Source organism: Crocuta crocuta, unplaced genomic scaffold (assembly GCF_008692635.1).
Source record: "Crocuta crocuta isolate KB4526 unplaced genomic scaffold, BGI_CrCroc_1.0 scaffold128, whole genome shotgun sequence".
NCBI lineage: Eukaryota > Metazoa > Chordata > Mammalia > Carnivora > Hyaenidae > Crocuta > Crocuta crocuta.
The window spans coordinates 4,182,691-4,203,246 of NW_027532232.1; the positions used below are offsets into that span (position 1 = coordinate 4,182,691).

General features: G+C 45.5%; 1 protein-coding gene across 1 annotated transcript in view; it reads left to right on the forward strand.

Moving 5' to 3' along the window:
* The window catches only part of CNTNAP2 (contactin associated protein 2), a 1,422,049-nt gene that overhangs the window by 1,269,128 nt on the left and 132,365 nt on the right, over positions 1-20,556 (forward strand). The window contains exons 21-22 of the mRNA XM_077778041.1: positions 658-894; positions 9,075-9,208. Coding sequence (XP_077634167.1) covers positions 658-894; positions 9,075-9,208 — 371 coding nt within the window. The remainder of the gene's footprint in view (positions 1-657; positions 895-9,074; positions 9,209-20,556) is intronic.

Consider the following 20,556-nt stretch of genomic DNA (forward strand, 5'->3'; position numbering starts at 1 on the left):
AGGCTCTGTGCTCGGTGCAGAGCCTGCTTGGGATTCTCTCTCTCTCCCTCTACCTCTGCCCCTCCCCTGCTTGCACTCTCCAACTCTCAAAATAAATAAACTTAAAAAAAAAAAAGAAAGAAATTAGTTAAGTAACTTCCCATAAAGCCACACAGCTAATTTATGGCCAGATTCGAACCCAGTTCTCTCTAGCTTCACTGCCTCCCGGGACTTCCCCAGGGTTTTGTGGAGGGCTCTCCTTTGTGAACATCCAGACCAACTCCAGTCCCAGAGAGGATGCCCAAGAGCTCCTTAAACTGGTGTTTATGTTATCCCACTGCCTTTATTTCCAAAGTTATCTCTTCTACCTAAATTAGTTCTTTGGCCTAAGTACTGGACATGAAAATTTTTTCCAGTATGATTTCAGTTTCTTAATTTTTATTAATATTTTTTTAATTTACCGACCTCCTTACATGATTTTTTTATAGGTTATTCCTGTTGATGAAACAAGATCTGTCTCTTAGCTCAATCTGATCCCCTCCCAGAGTCAGGACCTGCCCTCTATGAACTGAGGCTACTACAAAATTAACTGTCTACCAGAGCTTAAATTGTCGACGGTGTCAGGATATCCGATTTCTCCTCATTTTTCAGTGGTCTCTGTCCTTTTCTTTCCAACAGATGTCGGCGCATTTTTTGAAGAGGGGATGTGGCTCCGGTATAACTTCCAGGCATCGGGGGCCAGTGCCAAAGATTCGGGCACCAGGTCAGACATCTCCCCTGATCAGAACAACTCCCCTCCGGACCTGGCCCACGAGGGGATCCACTTCAGCTTCAGTACCACCAAGGCGCCCTGCATCCTCCTCTATGTCAGTTCTTTCACGACAGACTTCTTGGCCGTTCTCATCAAACCCACCGGTAAGGATGAGGATGCCTAAACTCTGCTCTTTAATGTTGGGTCAACAGAATGTTCTAGAAAGTCTAGATTGCTTTTGCCTTGTCCTTTATTCCCCACAGGACCTTGAGCAAGTCACCCAACGTCTTTGAACCTCGTTTCCCCACAAGGGAGCCAAGAAAGCAACTTGTCAGTTGAGTGCTTCCTGGCAATATGTTACAATAATGTTGTTAAGGCGTGCCACCTTCTTTATGAGAATCATATTACATGAATATGAATATTAGATGGCTTCATATGTGCGAAGATTTTTTTTGTTCAAAATAAATACATTCACTGCTATACTAAATAGAGATGAGCTTTGAAGCAGTGGAATTCATTTAATATAAATCAATGAATTATCCTGATTTATGATAATGTATCAGTAGGTTCCTACAGAACATATGTAACTTTCAATAGAAATAGAAAAACAGAGATGTTTTCCTTCCTAAACCGTCTTAGAATTTTACGTTCATAAAATATATCCCTGGCATACAACTTCCTTACAACAGGAGCGTATTTACCCTTGTAATGTCTCGGGCCATCTTGCTCTCCCAAGTAGGCATGGAACTCGAGAGGGTCAGAGGATGACTATAGTGGCCATTCTGTGTGAATACACCAGTGGGCTTACGATCTTCCAGGGAAGTCCAAGCAGTCCTAAAATGTATAAACATGCCGAACATGGAGGGTTCCATTCCTCTCAGGAAATTTTAATTCTAAGACACTTAAAAGTTTTAATAAGATCACTTTTTCACAAATAAAAATATTGTAGGTATATCAGGGAGCAAACCTCTCTCATTTGTTTCCCAGAGAGATTATATGCACTGAGAAAGTAGACACTACCTCTCTCATTGCAGACACCGTCTTGCTCTGCAGTGATTATTCTTAAAGATCAGGATTGTCTCCCATGGAAGCAAAAACTATCCTTCTGAACCCAGGTCAGCTTGAGTTTTAAAACCTACTAAATTCTAAGACTTCTTCTCTGGACAATTCATTTTGGGTTAAAACATTTGGGGGCAGAGGGTATGTGTCCTAAGATTTTTCCCTTTCAGAAATTATCCTGAAAGAAATAAGCCAGGGGCGCCTGGGTGGCTCAGTCGGTTAAGCATCCGACTTCAGCTCAGGTCATGATCTCACGGATTGTGGGTTCAAGCCCCATGTCGGGCTCTGTGCTGATAGCTCAGAGTCTGGAGCCTGCTTTGGATTCTGTGTCTCCTTCCCTCTCTGACCTTCCCCCGCTCACTCACTGTTTCTGTCTCTCAAAACAAAGACAAAAAAAAATTTTTTTAATGAAAAAAATAAGCCAAACACCGGACAAAGATGCAGCATGAGAATGTTCCCCTTAGTATCATTTGTAAAAATAAGTTTGAGAAAGGACCTCGAAGTTCACCGGTAGTAAAATGGTTAGTAAAAGAGGGAGTCAGCATTTTAAGAAACACTGTGTATCCATTAAGAATAATATTTATGGAGAACAATGCAGAAAAGAGTGTGGAGGAAAAAATTTTATGTAATTCAATGTTAAACAACAACAACAACAAAAGGCAAGCTATAGCCTTCACTATACAATATCAGCTTAGCTCTGTAAGAAATATGGATAGAAAATAAAAACACCATAATATGAGCACAAAGTGCCTCGTTTGTTGTTTTGCGTCTCCAGAGTAACACTGTTTTATAAGTGTCAGATGCTCTCAGTGAGCAAGTGTCACTGTTGTAATCAGTAAAGGTAATAAGTAAAATCAATGAGGAAGGCAAAGAATAAAGAACATAGCATCTGCTTCCCAGAAGTTCATGAGTTAAGTTTATTTCCCCCTGGATCAGGTTAAATGGATTTTTTTTTAAAGAAATTTTTAACGTTTATTTATTATTGAGAAACAGATAGAGGCAGAGCATGAGCAGGGGAGGGACAGAGAGAGGGGGAGACACAGAATCTGAAGCAGGCTCCAGGCTCTGCGCTGGCAGCACAGAGCCCAATGCGGGGCTCGAACCCACGAGTGGTGAGATCATGACCTGAGCCCAAATCGGATGCTCAACCGACTGAGCCACCCAGGCGCCCCAAACGGATTTTTAAGGCATTAATGTTCTCCACCCACGTGTCCCAACCTCCCAGAGCCCAGCGGTGCTGCACACATATGGCTTATCAAGACTTTACGAACATTTCTCAGAAGATGCTGTACTATCTACTCTTTCAGTCACTGCCACATTGAAACGCGGTCCCCAACTACATCAGTAACTCCCATTCCCACTCATGCCTGTGTTTGTGCACTTCTTCATGTGCGAGGGTTTCACCTAATCAGTTCCATGTTGGTGCTACCATTTAATGGCGCCCCAAGGTGCACTGTGTTGCACCTGCATTAATTCCTATGAGCCACACAACTACAAAGCCGACAGCACTCTTTATCCCCTTTCAACAGGGGATCGAACTGGAGTACAATGAGGTTGAGTGACTTGCACACCCAGCTGGCAATCTGACTCTAGACCCCGAGATCTTTACCACTCTCTCCACACTGCAGAGAGTTCTAGAAAACCCTCCATGCATTTGGAAGGCACGGCCAGATGGATTCTTTCTAACTTTTCAAGGCCATCCTCAAACTGCTGCTGAAAATTTGTTTTTCTAACAAAGTGTGGGTGGCTCAGCGGGTTAACTCTTGGTTTCCACTCAGGTCATGATCTCGAGGTTTGTGGGTTCCAGCCCCGCATTGGGCTCTGTGCTGACAGTGTGCAGCCTGCTTCGGATCCTCTCTCTCTCTTTCTCTCTCCCCAGCTTGCACTCGCTCTCTCTCTCAAAAATAAACATTAAATTTTTTTAATAATTGATAATGAAAATTTGTTTTTCTCACACCTCAAACACTATATTTCTTAATAATTGATACTTAAAGTTAGAAAAAAATGGAAGAATTCATTCAGGGGAAAAAATCAGTAAGGACTATGCCCAAATATCAGGCCAAAATAAAAAACTAGGAAGCCTTGAGGGAATGCCCTGGCACCCCTCAAACGTAAGGCATTGAAGGCCTCCCCCAGACCCTCCGCTTCTGAAAGTGCCGGCCCCTCCAAGACACCCGAATTCCCAAATGCTCCGCCATCCCCGTTTGGGGGGCCACCCAGGCAACAAGTCCTGCGGATTCCAGGCACACCGCGTCCCTCGGGAAAACCCCTTTTTCTTCTCCGCCGCTGGCCTCCTGGCAAATGTCCCTGACTTCAGTGCTCCCCGACATCGTTCCTGCCGCGGCCCGCGTGGGAAATTATTACCTGTGATTGGCGCCTGAGTAGATGGACTAGAATGTGTTTGCGAGGCCACAACCCAGGTTCTCCAACCCGGGCTCCAGGGGCCTGCTACCCCTTCGTGGGCGCATGCGCGAGGCGGCTCTGCCCCTCCCCGTCCCTGCCTCAGCCCCTCCCCCCNCACAGGGGCCCTTGTCACGCCTCGGTAGCGCCCTCCTCGCCCAGGAAGGGCCGGAGAAACCCCAGATCCCGCAGCCTGCCCTTTGAGACCACGGGGCTCCGGGGTGAGAGCCCCGAGTGTAGAGCCGGAACGTCCGGGTTTGAATCTGCTTCTGCCTCGTGCGGGTTGTGGGATCCTGGGCCGTCAGCCGCTGCACGCCCGCTGCCGTCTTCCGTAAAACGGGGTCTCCCTCGCAGGCGCGCTGTGAAAATCCGGGGAGCACGTGTGAGGCGCTGCCCCGTCCCCACGCCCCGTCGTGCGGGTAAGTGGCAGCGGGCACCGCCGCCCGCGGTCCGCCAAGGGCGCAGGGCCGCACCCCCTCCTCGCCTCGCTCCCCAAGCGCGGGCGACACCCCGTCTCCCGCCTTGTCCCGAAAAGCTCCGTGTGACACCCGTCTTTCATTCTAGATCAAGATCAACTCCTTTCAATGACTTCTCCTTACTTTCAACTCCTATTACGCTTATTTTCAATGTCATTTGCCACTCAGTGCACCGTATTGCTACCCGTCTTTGTCATAAATCTGCCCCATCTTCTCAGCGAGATGAAACGATGGAAAGCCCCCCGCACTACATCTCCTGCCTCCAGTAGGTGCTCCCTGAGTGTTTGTGGATGATAATGATGACGGCCAGGAGACAGTAAATCTGTTAAGCACATTATTTCCTGCAGCCAATAGAAGAGCAGGCCCTTATACCCGCTTTAATTCACTTCGGAGATGAACATGAGATGCAAGAGAGGTATTTTTCCATTTTAATAATATATTAATGGAAAATATTAATATTCTCCCTACCATCATTTAGTGGTTCTCTTGTACTGTTATTTGAAAGGAATAAATATATCATTTAAATTTTATTATTCAAGAATATTGCCATTACCGTTTATGGATATCCACTACATATAAATTCAACATTCCAACTCGTCAGTTTTCTCAAAGCAAATCATTTCAGTTGCCATTAAGTGAGGCTATTACGGAAATTTTAAATCATATTTACAAAGAAAGAAAGGCAGAAAAGAGAAAAAATAATGAAAACAGCTTAATAGTGGTTTTAACGAGCTGGGGAACATAAAAAGACCAATGACAAAGCGGGGAGGGAGGAAGATGTCTGGGTTTTTGCCTAAGTACCAGTTCCTCTGACCTCTAGCCCTCAAAGGCGGGACTTGGCCTTCCTTCTCTTTGTACCCCCAGGGCCAGACACGGGCCCACGCCCAGGGGCTGGGGATGGATGTGGGTCGTAGATGTGGACTGATAGCCAGCCAGACAGCCCACTTTCAAGCCTTGAAACATTGGACTCAACGGTGCTTTTCATGGGCACTGAATAAATGTGTTCTGAAGAAAGGAATAAATAAATGATGAATGAATACAGCTGTGTGTTTGAGAAAACTGGCTGTGATTATACACGGTCCATGCACAAGAAGTAGGGAATCAACACTCAAGACAATCAACTTGTTTTTCTGTATGTAACCAAACAACTGGCTAGTCACTTCCTGTTCAGTCCCAAACAATAGATTGTTTTTAATGCTATTAGAGTAAAACACTGAAGAGTGGGGAGAGAGGCAGCTCAGGAAAAGGGAGCAGTGTATTCAAAGGTCCTGGGGTGGAAAGGAGAATTATATTTTCTAGGGGATAACAGAAGTCCAAGGTAGCTTGAATGTAAAAAGTGACAGAGTAAATGGCATCATTTGAAAATAACAGACAGAACTCAGATCAGATAGGGCATCATACACTATACTTCAAATGTATGTCTTCATCCTATGAGCAGCTGGAAGGCTTTGAAGAGTTTTCGGGGACCAGTGAAATAATCAGTTATGCGGTTTTGGTTTTGGTTTTGTTTGTTTTTTCTAAGTAGGCTCCACACCCATTATGGAGCCCAACTCAGGGCTTGAACTCATGATGCTGAGATCAGGAGTCAGATTTTTAAACAAATGAGCCACACAGGCACCCCTCAATTATGCCTTTTTTAAAATGTTTATTTACTTATTTTGAGAGACAGAGAGTACAAGCAGAGGAGGGGCACAGAGGGAGACAGAGGATCCCAAGCAGGCTCCACACTGTCAGCACAGACTCCGACATGGGGCTCAATCCACAAACCACAAGACTATGAGCTGAGCCGAAATCAAGAGTCAGACACCCAGCTGGCTGAGCCACCCAGGTGACCCTCATTTATGCATTTTGAAGAAATGTCTCTGCAAAGGAAAAAAAACACAGAAGCAGGGAGACCGTCATTCATTCATTCAACAAACATTTATTCAGCACCTACTAAGTATCAGGCATTATTCTGGAAATTGAGGATAAAGTATAGAGAATATAAACAAAAATTCTTACTCTCATGAGGAGAAAATAAGGCAGAAAAGGGAAGCCCTGCCCAAGGAAAAGGACTGGGTAAATTCTGCTTTTAATGGGGCAGTCACAGAAATAATCACTGAGAGGACAACATGTGAGCAAAGACCTAAAGGGGGTGAGGAGTCAGCTATGCAGATAATTGGGAATAAGTGAGCATCCGGGACAGAAGAACCAACCAGTGCAAAGGTCCTAAGGCAGGAACATGCTGGCTTTGGAGGAAATAGCAAGACGGCTAATGTGGACTGGTGAGGAGTAGCAAAGAGGAAGGAGAATAAGAGATTATCTTAGATCTTATGCGGGAAGATCATGTAGGGCCTGGTGAGCCATGATGAAGACCTTGGTTTTTGCTTTGAGTGAGATTGGAAGTCATGGAGGGTCCTGAGCAGAGAATCACTCTGACTCCCCTCGACTGGGTCTGTGGGGGCAGAGCCCGGTTGGGGTAGGAGAGGTGGAGGAATGGCGGAAGCAAGGAGGTTTGTTAGAATGTAGGTGAGTACAGTAATCCAGGCAAATGATGGTGGTGGCGTGGTCCTGGGGGTGGAAATGGAGGTGACAAAAAATAAGTCTCAGGGCGTATTTTAAAGATAGAGCCATTTTAAAGATAGAGGAATAACCTCAAGTAGCCATTAACTAAAAGGTGGAAAATTGAGATGGAATACTTTGGGGGAGGGAGGGGGAAGATCAATGTTTGGTTTTGCATATGTTGTGTTTGAAGTGCCAGGAAGACTTCTCCTTTCCTGGGATTGATAGTGAGGAAGAGCAGAGAAAGAGAGGACCCGCCCCCCCCTCCAACAAAGGCCAAGAGGGCTCATTGTTAAGGAGAAACTGCTTCACATCAGGTGAGGCAGGTAGAAGACGATGCAGGTGAAGCTCAAGTGGTGGCCATCAGGTCCCTGATGTCACGTGGCCAGCCCGTCTGCCTTGGCCAGGAAGAAGGCTCCTTCAGGGTCCACACAGGGCACTCTGGTGCCAGGATGTGCTTGTGCTTCCCGAGATGGAGGAGAGGGTGAATTCAGACACACTTAGGAGGTGAAAATCAACAGCTTGGTTGAAATGCTCTAAGCAAACAAACCAAGGATAAAATACTAAGGTAAAACATGGAAGTAGGTAAGGTTTGTCAAATTGGTTCAGAAAGCAAAATTAGGAAATACAATTAATTCTTGATTAATCTAATGCATGCTGCTTTCAATTCCGGGAACACCAGTGCAGTATTTAAACGACGTGTGTAATGCTACAATGCCTAAATAGGGGAGGGCAGCATTTAGAAACCGTTGCATTTATTTATGTTTCTACGGATATGGAAGGGCATGATCGATTTCTGCAAAAAGATACTGCAAACTATTTAGAGTAACTGTGTCTGGATGGTGGGATTTCCTGTGACTCTCCTTCATCTATTTTTTTTCTTGCTGTTTACTTTCTGAGTTTTAATTATCATGTTTTATTTCACAATTTACGGATCAGGCTATCAATTCTGTTCCTCTAGCAGGAAAATGAACAAGGCACCAAAGACCCTTTGAGATGATTTACAGCTGGTCACCCTTGCCAGCTTGCCGGCTCTGTCTTTAAGCAACGGGATGTCGAAAGCTATTAACATGAAGATTCCAATTTGAGTTAAAAATGAAATAAAAAAATTGATGCCTGTAAAAACCATAAATAAGAAATACAAGTTATGTTCTCTGTGCAGATTAATTAACAGCAGGATCTAGAATATTATATTCCTCTTTTTGAATATTGTCTGTCATTACTGGGGAGAATCAAGACAGAGAGGAAAAAGGAATAACTTGTTGAGGCAAAATGAGCCGGAACTTAGCAGAAAGAAGTAAGGCTTTGGGGGCCTGGGAAGCCCATCTTTCCTTTGATTTGTGTTCGGATTGATGGAGTTTCTAAGCTCGAATAAAATGCATCGCTTTGTTTTCTTGGTCTGGGAAAAGCCACCCAATATCCCACATATTTATCTTTTATAAATTACGTTTATTTTTAATATTGTGTGCTCATAATTCTTTTATATGCCGGATGTCACACTTCACTGACGGCATGAGACTGTCCTGGCATCCTGCGTAGTATTTTGTCAGTCTGCAGGCGTCTCCACGGTCCTATATCGTGTATGTTCTCATTCCCCTCCCAGGCCCAGCTCCAGATTGGATCATTGACACCATTTGCTGCTTCAGCTTTGACGTGATGGTCACTGAGGGCTCACTGTTTTCTTGTAAAGTCGTGTGCACCTGCTGCTCTTAACCCTTACCGTTCTGTGTGCCACTGAGCTGGTGCATCCGAGTTAAGAACGGAAATGGTATTGGCGGATCGTGAAGAATGCAAACCCAGGGGGAAGGAACATTGAAATGAAACCTGATGCAAAAACTTACAGAGTTTCCTTCCTTTTTGTTGTACAGGAAGCTTACAGATTCAGTACAACCTGGGTGGCACCAGAGAGCCATACAACATTGACGTAGACCACAGGAACATGGCCAACGGACAGCCTCACAGTGTCAACATCACCCGTCACGAGAGGACCATCATTCTTAAGGTATGCATCTGGGCACATACCAGCTGTACGCGATGGAGTATTCTAACCTCTATCCGCTGTTCTTCTTGGACACTGGTTTTGTTTCGGACGGTTGGGGCACGCGGAAGAGCCCCGTATTAGATTTTCTCCTCCAAACCCCTAACTCGTGAGGTAGAAAGATGTGTGTTATTATAGGAAAGACAAAGACAGAGTCAATGGTGGAGACATTTCTCAGAGAGAAGGTAGAATGAATGTTTACTATGTATACTCTTTGTAACTTTGCTGCTTTCAGGCTGCACATTGTGTTTATCTATCACACTATCTTTTTTCTCCATGCTCTCAGATGCCGGCAGCTTATCGTGTTTCCCAGCAAAGATTATTTTGGTTTATCTGACCTACTTACTTCCTTCACTACTCTGACACAATATGGATAACTTTGGTTCTTTTCTTTGTTTTCCTCTTTGGATGCTTTGCCTTAAAAATCCTCAAAACACAGACCTTCCCCAGAATCTCAGACTCTGGTTGTTGGCTCCGAGCTCACAAAGGGATGGGTTTTGTTATGACAGTCAAATTTTATTTCAGGTTCATTGATTGTCCCTGCCCCCACCACTGATTTTAACAATGAAGAAACGGGCCTGGGAGACACCATGAATAAAACATAGCATGAGGAGGTCTCCCTGGGAACTAAGCCAGAAAGATCAAGGATGAGAAGTGTCACTGCGTTCTCTAGAAGGAGTTCAAAATAGATACCTGTCAGGAAGAGGAACGGCATGGGGATCCTGTTTTGTCAGCAGAGTGGAGTGTCATTTGGCAGGAGCTCAGCCGCCGCTCAGACCTCATTCGGATCTGGCCGATTGCTGTGGGAAGTTGAGGCTGCAGAGACAAGGCACAGGTCCTGTGTTGCTTTGAGCAGTGGTGGATGTCAAAGTCATAACTTGATATGGAGTTTATGCTTGGCCTTTAGCAGTAAATGCTGGAGGGTATTTTAAGGACGGGTCTTTCCTAGGAAAATGACAACGCGCGGGTACGGTTTACTGTGCAATCGTCAAATTCGTGTGAATAAGGTGAGCTCACAGCAGTGGGCAGAGTCCTCCAGGCTAGCACAGTGCCCGGCTCGTATTAGAAGCCCCAGGGGCACCTGGGTGGCTCAGTCCGCTGAGCGTCTGACTCTTGATTTCGGCTCAGGTCATGATCTCAAAGTTCATGAGTTCGAGCCCCGCGTCGGGCTCTGCGCAGACAGCACAGAGCCTGCTTGGGATTCTCTCTCTCTCCCCCTCCACCCCACTAGCACTCTCTCTCAAAATAAATAACCTGAAAAGAAAAAAAAAAGAAGCTACAAACTATTTACTGAACAAACCAAGCCCATCTTTAGCCATAACTCAAGCCATTCTTCGGCCATAACTCAAGGTCCATTCGGAAAAGCCAGCAAAGCCAGGGTTGATATCATTTGCAGGATTAGGATGGTTTTATAGAATTTTTTCAGCATCGTGCTGATTGGCTTTTGATTAGAAACATTCTCTTGATTTCAGCCATGCCGTCTGCCACCTCTTTTAAAGTAAGTGATGGTTCTTGCCATTGCAACATTGCAGAATAAGGTTAAAGGTTAAGAAGCGCTCAGCTGTCTGCTTTCGGGGAAGTATGAGCTGCCGGAGCTCTAGAATCTTGCAGGACTAACTCCCACTGTCTCCAAGAAAGCACTTTGTGTGTTAGAACTGAGACGCAGGAGTGGAGAGCCACGGGCAAAGAGGAGGGTGGGGTACGTGGGAAGGGAGCAGAGCTGATAGAACCATTTCTGGGTCTATTTCTCAAAGTGCAAGTCCAGAATAAGGATAGGTGAGGAAGCCCCCCCCGCCTTCTAGCACATTCTACCAACTGAGAACGCTTCACAACTCACCAGCAACTCTTTAAGAACAAATATCAGCTTAAGCACAGCTGCTTCCTGCCACAGTGAGTTAGAGATTGTCCTGAAGACGGGGAGAGGGGTCTGCTATGTTAGGAACCTGGGGCTTTTGAGGCATGGAAAGCCAGAGAAATCCAGACAGCGGAGAAGCCAGAGAACTTTAGAGAGTCCGGGAGACAGAGGAGGGCTTGGGGGAGAGTCCAGCCCTATTGCTCAGAGTTCTTTTGGTTGTAAGTGACAGAAAACCAATTCAGAATTCATTTGTAGGGAGAATTCCTAGCATAGGTCATAGAATATAAGAAAGGGAACACTTAGGGGCGCCTGGATGGTGGTTCAGTCAGCTAAGTGTCCAACTTCGGCTCAGGTCACGATCTCACGGGTCATGGGTTCGAGCCCCGCGTCGGGCTCTGTGCTGACAGCTCAGAGCCTGGAGCCTGTTTCAAGTTCTGTCTCCCTCTCTCTCTGCCCCTCCCCTGCTTGTGCTCTGTGTCTCTCTCTTTAAAATAAAAGTAAAACATTGAAAAAACAAAATGGAAAACTCAAATTTTGGAAGAGAATCCAGGAGACCTGGAGGGTGCCCCCCTCCCTCTGTGGTCCCCGCTTCTCTACTCTTCTCCGAGGACTGGGTCACGACCTCTTCATGCATCTCCCTCTTTGACATATCACAGAACACAGACCCTGGAACACAGGGCTCACGTCTCCGTTCTGCTACCGGAGAAAAGGTCCTAGTTCCTTGGTTCTCATTGCAAACCTCAGGGAAGGTCTCTGCCTGGCCTGGCCCGGGGTAGGCGCTGCCCTGTTGGGAGGAGGGGGAGCAGTGACTGGCAGCCTCAATCAAACCTCCCCATTATTGGAGTGAAGACCTGGGGAGAATCCCCCAAAAGCGAGTGAGGACCTGGGGAGAATCCCCCAAAAGCATAGGAACACATGGGGCGCCTGGGTGGCTCAGTCGGTTGAGCGTCCGACTTCGGTTCAGGTCATGATCTCACGGTTTGTGGGTTCGAGCCCCACTTCGGACTCTGTGCTGATAGCCAGCTCAGAGCCTGGAGCCTGCTTCGGATTCTGCATCTGCCCCTCCCCCAGTCACTCGCACGTGCTCTCTCTCTCTGTCTCTCAAAAGTAAATAAGCATTAATAATTTTTAAATAAAAAATAAAAATTAAAAAAATAAATAAAAAATAAATAAAAATAAAAAAAAGAATAGGAACCAAGTTTCAGGAAAAAAAAAAAAAAAAGAGCTGAGAGGTGTGAAAACATTGGCTGCACAACCCTTTGAGTTTAGGAACAGTATAGGCGTGTTGCCAGGGTGATGGGGAGCCCTCCCTGCCCTCTTCCTGGCATACAGTGTGGGGCAAGAACACAGATTTCTGGGTGTGGTTAGAAAGCCAGATGCTCCAACTCACCAGAACTCAGCTAGGACAGCCCTCGGGTCCCAGGTGCTCTGGTGTTTCCCAGCCCAGTCTCTCCAGCCCAGCTCCAATGGAGCATAAAGCTTAGGCTCGTGGCCAGAAAAAAAAAAGATATGGCTTCTCCTTAAGGAAAAGTAGGTCAGACAGGGAGGCCTCATGGAACATGCTAGTAAATCCAAGGGTACCTTTAGAACTTTAGAAAACACTATCCTTTTTTGTCTGGAAGCAATCTACAAATCCACCTTGAGAACTTCTACAACCTTAAGAAAGTGTGGGAGAGGAGCACCTGGTGGCTCAGTGGGTTAAGTGTCCCGCTTCGGCTCAGGTCATGATCTCCTGGTTTGTGAGTTCGAGCCCCGTGTCGGGCTCTGTGCTGGGAGCTCAGAGTCTGGAGCCTGCTTCGGATTCTGCATCTCCCTTTCTCTGTCCCTGCCCCTCTTCCCCCCAAAATAAGTAAACATTAAAAAATATCTTTAAAAAAAAAAGAAAGTCTGGGAGAGCTGTAGGAAAATGTTCATCATGGTCATTTCTGTGTGAAGGGATTACAAATGGTTTCATTTCCTCCAGAGTTTTCTGTATTTCTTCATTTTCTCTTATAAGCACGTGGTGCTGCATTTTTTTGGTATGCATTGCATTTTTATAATCAAAGAAAAACATGACGCAAGTAACTTCAATCTATCCTGACAGCCCCCAGTTGTAACAAAATATAATGACAAAGATATTTAAATAATTTCAAATTAAAAGACACTTCTAATCAAAGAACAAAAATAAGGCTCATTCGAACAGGAGTATAAAAACGCTCAGGAATTCGGGTGAAATTTTATACATTCATTCACGCACAAACAGCACATAAGTCCAAAGATGTTTATCAGTGTTTGTGGTGTTTTTAAAAGCACGCTTACTCTCCTAGCTGGCTTTGGCTAAAGCTAACATGAAATTAATTTGCATTCCCTGAGCACATATTGTCTGAAATGGTGCTGAGCCCTGGAGGGAAATTGACCTTGGATGAAGCATTTGCAGCCAGAACACAAAGTACCCAATGTCCACATAGATAATGAGGAGCTGACTCTAGGAGTCATCAGACACTGGAGTGAGCCAGAACCCGTGACAACCCTCAAGTGGCGTCATTTATGAAAACTCACAGTTGCACTGGGGATAATAGCTGAAGGCTCATGGCCAGCCAGGAAGTAAAACTAACCCCAGGGAAGGCAAAGAGCACCTGAGAAAGTACTGTATGCAGTGAAAATTCATGCCAATTAGAGGAATTCAGGAACCACACGTTACAAGGAATGATTTCAAAGTCTTGTGTTACAAAGCCTTTCTTCTCGCTTTCCTTCCTTCCTGCTGTCCATACCTTTGTCTCTTCTTCCTCCCCTTCCTTTCATCCTTCATCCCATTCCATGAGGGAGGTAAGGTGGCTCACGGACAGTCTGTACAATGAGATAGAGAACTGAAGCAAGTCAGTATACACACACACACCTACATGTCATGGGTTATATTTACTGGCATAAAAAGCTGGCCTGGGGGTGCCTGAGTGGCTCAGTTGGTTAAGCATCTGACTCTTGATTTCGGCTCAGATCATGATCTCATGGTTCTGGGAGTTGGAGCCCTATGTCGGGCTTTGTGCTGACAGTGCAGAGCCTGCTTGGGATTCTCTCCCTCTCTCTCTCTTCCCCAACCCCCAACTTGCTTTGTCTTTGTCTCTCTCAAAAATAAATAGATAAACTTCACACACACACACATACACACACACACACACACACAAAGTAAGCTTCCCCATAGCATGGTCCACTTGGGCAATGTCACATCCATGATAATAGCTTACGTTCACTGGTGCTCACTGTGTCTTTAGCACAGAGCTAAGCATATTAAACACAGCCTCTCATTCAGTCCTCACCAAAACCTTAGCAGATGTGCAGCATTATTATACCCATTTTAGAGCTGCGGAAACTGAAGCTAAGCTAGTCTGACATAACTCCTCTCAAGTCAGAGAGCAGGAAGCAAGCAGAAGCATGATGAACCACAGGCATGTCACACGTCAGTCTATGCATGCTCCTAGCCATTTAATAGCAAGCTGTCGGAGCGCCTGGGTGGCTCAGTAGGTTAAGCAGCCGATTTCAGCTCAGGTCATGATCCTGCGGTTTGTGGATTCAAGCCTCGCGTTGGGCTCTGTGCTGACAACTCAGAGCCTGGAGCCTGTTTTGGATCCTGTGTCTCCCTCTCTCTGCCCCTCCCCCACTTCTGCTCTGTCTCTCTCAAATAAACATTTTAAAATAATAATAATGATAGTGAGGTGTCAGGAAGGGTGGTCGCAGCGCCTTGAAGGTGGCTACCTCTGGCCGGTAAGAAACTGAGTGGTATTATAGCAATGACAATAGTTATTATTACCGTTACAAAATAGTTCAAAAGTATGCCCAAGCCCAGAGAATAATAAAACATGCACCTATGTATGTATCAGCCAAACACTACAAATTTTGGCGTTTTGCACATTTTCTTCAGGGTTTTTTTTAAAATGCAGTGGTAGCCGAGGCCCTGGGTCCCCCTTGTTAGATAGTGAGCCCTGAGAAAGGCGGTGGATGATGCCTTCAGCAGCATTTCTGCACCAGATGTGTTTTTCAAAGGCTGTTTGATATAGCATCCCTCGATGAGCGTACATAAAAACAGATTTCAATGCAAACAGTTCCAGAGGAGGGGGCGATGATGGGCCGGTGAAGGGGGCAAGGAGACTGCGTGATACTCTGGCCTGATCCCAGGGGTCAAACTAGCTCAAAAAAAAAAAAANCTGTTCTTAAAATAACTATCACCTATGTGGGAGTTTTACTGGAAGTCAGATTATAGAGGGCTCAGGGATATATTCTCCGGCACAGATACTCAGAGCCTGTGTTCTCCAAAAACCAAATGAACAGATGGTAAGGGTGTCATGTTCATTTTGACTTTCATCTAACTGGAGGGCCGCCCCATCTTTGCCAAGAGGAGGCTGACAGATTTCTCCTGCCAGCAAAAGTAAGGGCTTTCTTAAAAAATAACTCCCAAGTCCTCAAGAGCAAACAATGATTAGGTCCTGAAATCTTTATGCCACAAAGGGCATGTGACTTCAGTTGTTTTCATCAGGAATTTTCAAAACAAATGTTCCCCCCGAAAAAAAATCACTTTTAAAATAAAATAAAATGATAATTTTTTACTGTTATTAATCAGAACTTCAACCAAATTACATAAAAATGGCCGCTAATAGAGCTGTATGTGGAATATGGCCCTAAAAAAGGTCAGAGAAGTCAAGGGCAACCATGTGTGCTAAATACTAGGGATGGAGGAAAAGATACAAATACAAATGTTAGGATAGCACCATTTGCTACTACAAATTAACCCTAAAGTCTCGGTGGTTTAACGCAATGAAAGTCTGTCTTCTATATTTTTAGAAAAGCGAAGTCCTGCAGCCCCTGGTAGTGATGGAATTGTTCTAGGCAGGCACTCTAAGGACCCGCACCCACCATCCCCTCCCTTTGGCAGTGAAAGTAGTTTTCGACTAAACCAAATCTCTGCCCATTATTTGTGTGGCCCTCCGGGGCTCTGTCCTCTGGGAGACTCTACCTTGTCCATCATGTGCCATGACCGACTCTGAATGAGTGTTGCAGATAATGCATTCATTGAAGCATTGCATTTCCTGCAGGGGAAGAGTCCTAGAGGGTCCATGTCCTGCAAGTGCCCATTGCACTGAGGGTGGTTTTTACTTCTGAGTCTGTTGTAAACCAGCTGTGTTGGTTTCTTGGCCAACAGGATCCCTCTAAACCTGAGCTGGCTTCTCCTCTGTCTGCTTCCTGTCAGTTTCACGTGCCAGGAGTAAACCCTGCATTCTTTCCTGGACGTAAAGCCTGGACAGTGTAATCATCTGCTTCCATGCCTCTCTCTCAAGGTCATGACAGCTCTCTTGTGGCCGTCTGAAACCCAAGGCGTCTGCGAGGAGTAAAGACCCTAGTATTTACTTCACCCATGGAGCTAAGCCTGTTTGCCGAGCTAAGGAATCTGAATGTTTCTTTGTTGGTCAAATCTTCTTGCAGTTTATTTCTTATTTTCTGGCGGAAGGCTCTAAATGTTTGGACTTCTGTCTCTTCTCTTTCACTGATGTTTGGAAACCGGCCAGTTCTGTTCTGAACCCACCTCTTTTTGGACTTAGACAGCAGGAGACAACTGATACCTAGAACTGCTCTGGTTCTTTTGAAACACTTTCCCCAAAGCTACAGGTCACAGGCACTTAGTCTGCCTTCCGGGTTACATGAAGTGACAGTCTTAAAAAATGTTTAATCTTACACCGTAGTTTTCCATCTCTCCAGCCTCTGCTGTCCATTTCTGTGCCAGTGCTACCGAGCTTAGCTTTCTGTCATGACCACACTGCTTCAAGGTCCTGACTTCTGTATTTACCTTGGGATATGTTAGCTACTACAACCACAAGAATTTATAGATTGCAGTTGTGGCTTCACAGGTGTATGCTTATCTCTGGACTCATCAAGTTGAATATATTCATTATATACCACCTTTTGTAGGTGAAAATCAATCAATCAAGTAGGTGGCAAAAACAAAACCAAAAAAATGTTGGAGCAGTTTTATTAGCAATAAAATGAAAAGTAACTCAGTGATCCACTTGGAAAACCATAAAACCATACAGTCCTATGTGACAAAGAACTCAGCAACCCAACTTTGGGGCCAGTGTTCTTGTGCCACACGAAGAATTCCTGCTCAGTTCTCCAAGTCGGTGTGAACATAGCCTCGTGTGCTTCCATCATTGTGTTCTTTCCTGTTATGACGTGGAGCCTGGACTGGAATTAGACCCCACAGCTCAGAGGAGTCACTTAGAAACATGTGCCTTTATTACTCTTGAACTTTCTGACAATAAAGAACAATACTCAAAAGTCTATGGATGTAAACACTCCCCAAAATTTTAATATCCGCGGTTGTTCAAGCCTTTATTAAAGAAAATACTGCTGCTTGGGAACATTAAATCTTTTTAGGGATGTCAGAACAAATAAAGGAAGTTGACCCAGCTAGCGTCGGACCCCTCTCTGGAAATTACATTTACTGTAACTTCTTGCCTTTGGCTAATTTAGTGTGTATCTACTCGGCATGATGAACTCGCAGCATTGGATGTATACCACCGGCATGCTCAACAGAAGGAGGTGACGGCAGGAATGATGATGAGCCTTCACAGTCCCTCAGTCCTTCCCTCGCAGAAGCGCTGTTAACCATTTACTTGCTCTCTGCTAGGAGTCCTGGAGATATATTACTACTTCACTTTCCACTCCAGTAGAACGCTGACTTATGTTTAATTTTGTGGAGGGCAGAGGTCAATATTTTATTAGTTACTTCTATCATTATAGTGGTTTCATTCTGTAGACAATATCTGGGAAGAGAAGAGGGAGGGATGAATACACTGGAAACTTGCCCTTTCCTTTGGCCTGTATGTGGAGTTTTGTTTTGTTTTCGGTACTTCTGTGTGTCCAGAGCCGCCTATTCACAATTGAGTCACACATCACAAAAGCTCATGACCTTATTAGCTGTTTGTAATTTGGTGTCAGGCAGGGGCTTGGCCCTTGGAAGGGAATTTCAGCAAATTTCCCTTATTTGGTTCTGACCAGAAAGTAGGGCACTTTGGTGAAGATTCTCCCCTAAAGAGAAGAGCCCAGCTCTCAGGACTTATGATTCCTCCCCGTGCCGACACCTTCAAATCAACCTGCTGCCTCGAACAGAGATGGTCTCCCTACGTGGAATGGTGGGCCCTGGATTTAAGGATGCGTTCAGGATGTGATGAAGAGCCTGCTGAAGAGGAGCGTTCTCAAGGTGGTTCTGGACTATTCCGTCAACAAGCCACTTTTCATATATTTAAAACCATCTGAGGATCACCAAGAACTTCACACAGTGATGTCTAGTTGGCATCCCCTCTTACGCACGTCCACCCCATGACAGGAAAGTTCCAAAGAGCAGCCATTCCTGGTTGTCTGGCATCGATAAAGTCAGTAGTCATCCACGCTCTCCGTGAGGCTACTTGCTAATGTGAAGGGCAACTAAAAGTAGCCCAACTTCATTAGAAATGAACTTGAGGACAGATAGTGGTGTGCACTTACCGTGTGGAAGCCATTCAGGCAGACAACGCGAGTGAGTCAGGGCAGGTAGGGCGGAGTGCCTTCTACAGGAAGGAACAAAGGGTCCCCCACTCCCAAGGGGCCTCTGTCCTGGGAGGAGACAAGAGCCATATTCATAGTCATATCATTTCTGCAGACAGGAGGGACCTATTCCACCTCCTTCTCCCCCAGAAGAGGCTTTAACAAGTTGGCCTCTCCAGCAACACGCAAGTAATAGAAAGGTGACATAGGGCCGCCTGGGTGGCTCAGTCAGTTAAATGGCCAACTTCTGCTCAGGTCATGATCTCACAGTTTGTGGGTTCGAACCCCACATCTGGCTCTGTGTTGACAGCTCACAGCCTGGAGCCTGCATCTGATTCTGTGTCTCCCTCTCTCTCTCTCTGCCCTTCCCCTGCTTGCACTCTGTCTCTCTCTCTCAAAAATAAACATTAAAAAAATTAGAAAGGCGATGTAGCAGCAGACGGGAGTAGCAGTTTTGGCTGGTAACAAACAACATTATGGCGCATAATGTGAGATTTCCCTTCGGGGAGGGTGTGGCTCTAAGCAGAGACCTCCAGGGATTGGAATTGCCAGATTCCGAGGCTGTTACTGATACATGAATAAAAAGGAGTCCTTCTTGACAAGCTTATCCACTTCATAGCTCTGTGTTCTCCAGCAAGTGATCAAACTGTTTCCTCATCTGTGAAATGGGAATAAGGCTGCCTATCTTAAGGGGCGTGTGTGCATTCAGTGAAAATACACATGAAAACATCAAGAATAGTCTGTCATCCAACAAATGCTGTTTGCCCCCTTCCTTCCCAGATCTCTCCTCTGTCTTAAAGGCAAAATTGTTAAGAAAGCAGCTGTCAGGTCATTATCAACAGAGCCTAGAGGATCAAGGCTCCGGTTCTGGTTTGCAGTTCAACCCAGGGAGCAAGTCCCAATGTTCCCGGCCGGCAAACGGGCTGCTGCCTCCGTGAGCCACAGTCCAGTAGAAAAGGCCATTAATCACACAGACACAAACCAAGGGCCAACTGAAGTGTAAGCTCATGCTGAGGAAGCACAGAAAAGGGGGGAAATTAATCATCCCTTGGGGTGGGATGTAGTAGATCTGAGAAGACTCACAAAGGTATCTGAGCTGTTCCTTAAAGGTTTTCAGGGGGGTGGTGAGCAAAGGGTACACAAAGACCACATCATCTTATTTTTTACTGCAGGGATTCAATATTTGCTCTTCTGCAATTCATAAAAGTTATACAGAGGAAACTACCAAAAAAAAAAAATAAGTTCAACCCATCCAACTCATCTGATCTGAAACAGAAAAAGACTCATAATGAATATGTCAACACTTCCAAGTTTTTCATTTCTTCTCCAAAGCAATTTCATCTGCAAATGAATTATGCACTCCAGGGCTAGACAGGACCTCCGTTCCTGTGCTCCAGAAAAATGTGTTTACTTCGCTTTCCATTTCTTACAGCTCAGCGGGAAAGCGGTTGCAATGCAATTTCTGATGTGGTGTAGGGCTGGAGATGTCAGTCTTCTCTCCTTCTCCAGAGCACGGCGACGCTTATAAACCCAAGGCTGGAAGACTTCATTTCCCTCCCCCACCAAGCCCCCGGAGTACATAAATCATCTCCCGAGAAAGAAGATGCGGTTCCAGGATTCCTGTTTCTTCTGGCTTGCAAACTAAAGTCCAGCCTGGGAGGCATTGTATGGTTACGTCCATCTGCGGGGCGCTGGCATCACTCTCCGCCACTGTGATTCTCGAAGCTATTTTTTAGGACAATAGGCTGAGCGCATGGTTTGCCCCGTGCACGGGTAACTGAAAGCGGGTTTTTGTCTCCCTTTAGTGTATCTCCTCTTTGAAAAATAAATGCATTTGAAAAATAAATGCATTTGAAAAATAAATGCATCTCACCGTGCAGTCTGAGGTTCTGAAGGGTTCCGCGGCTGC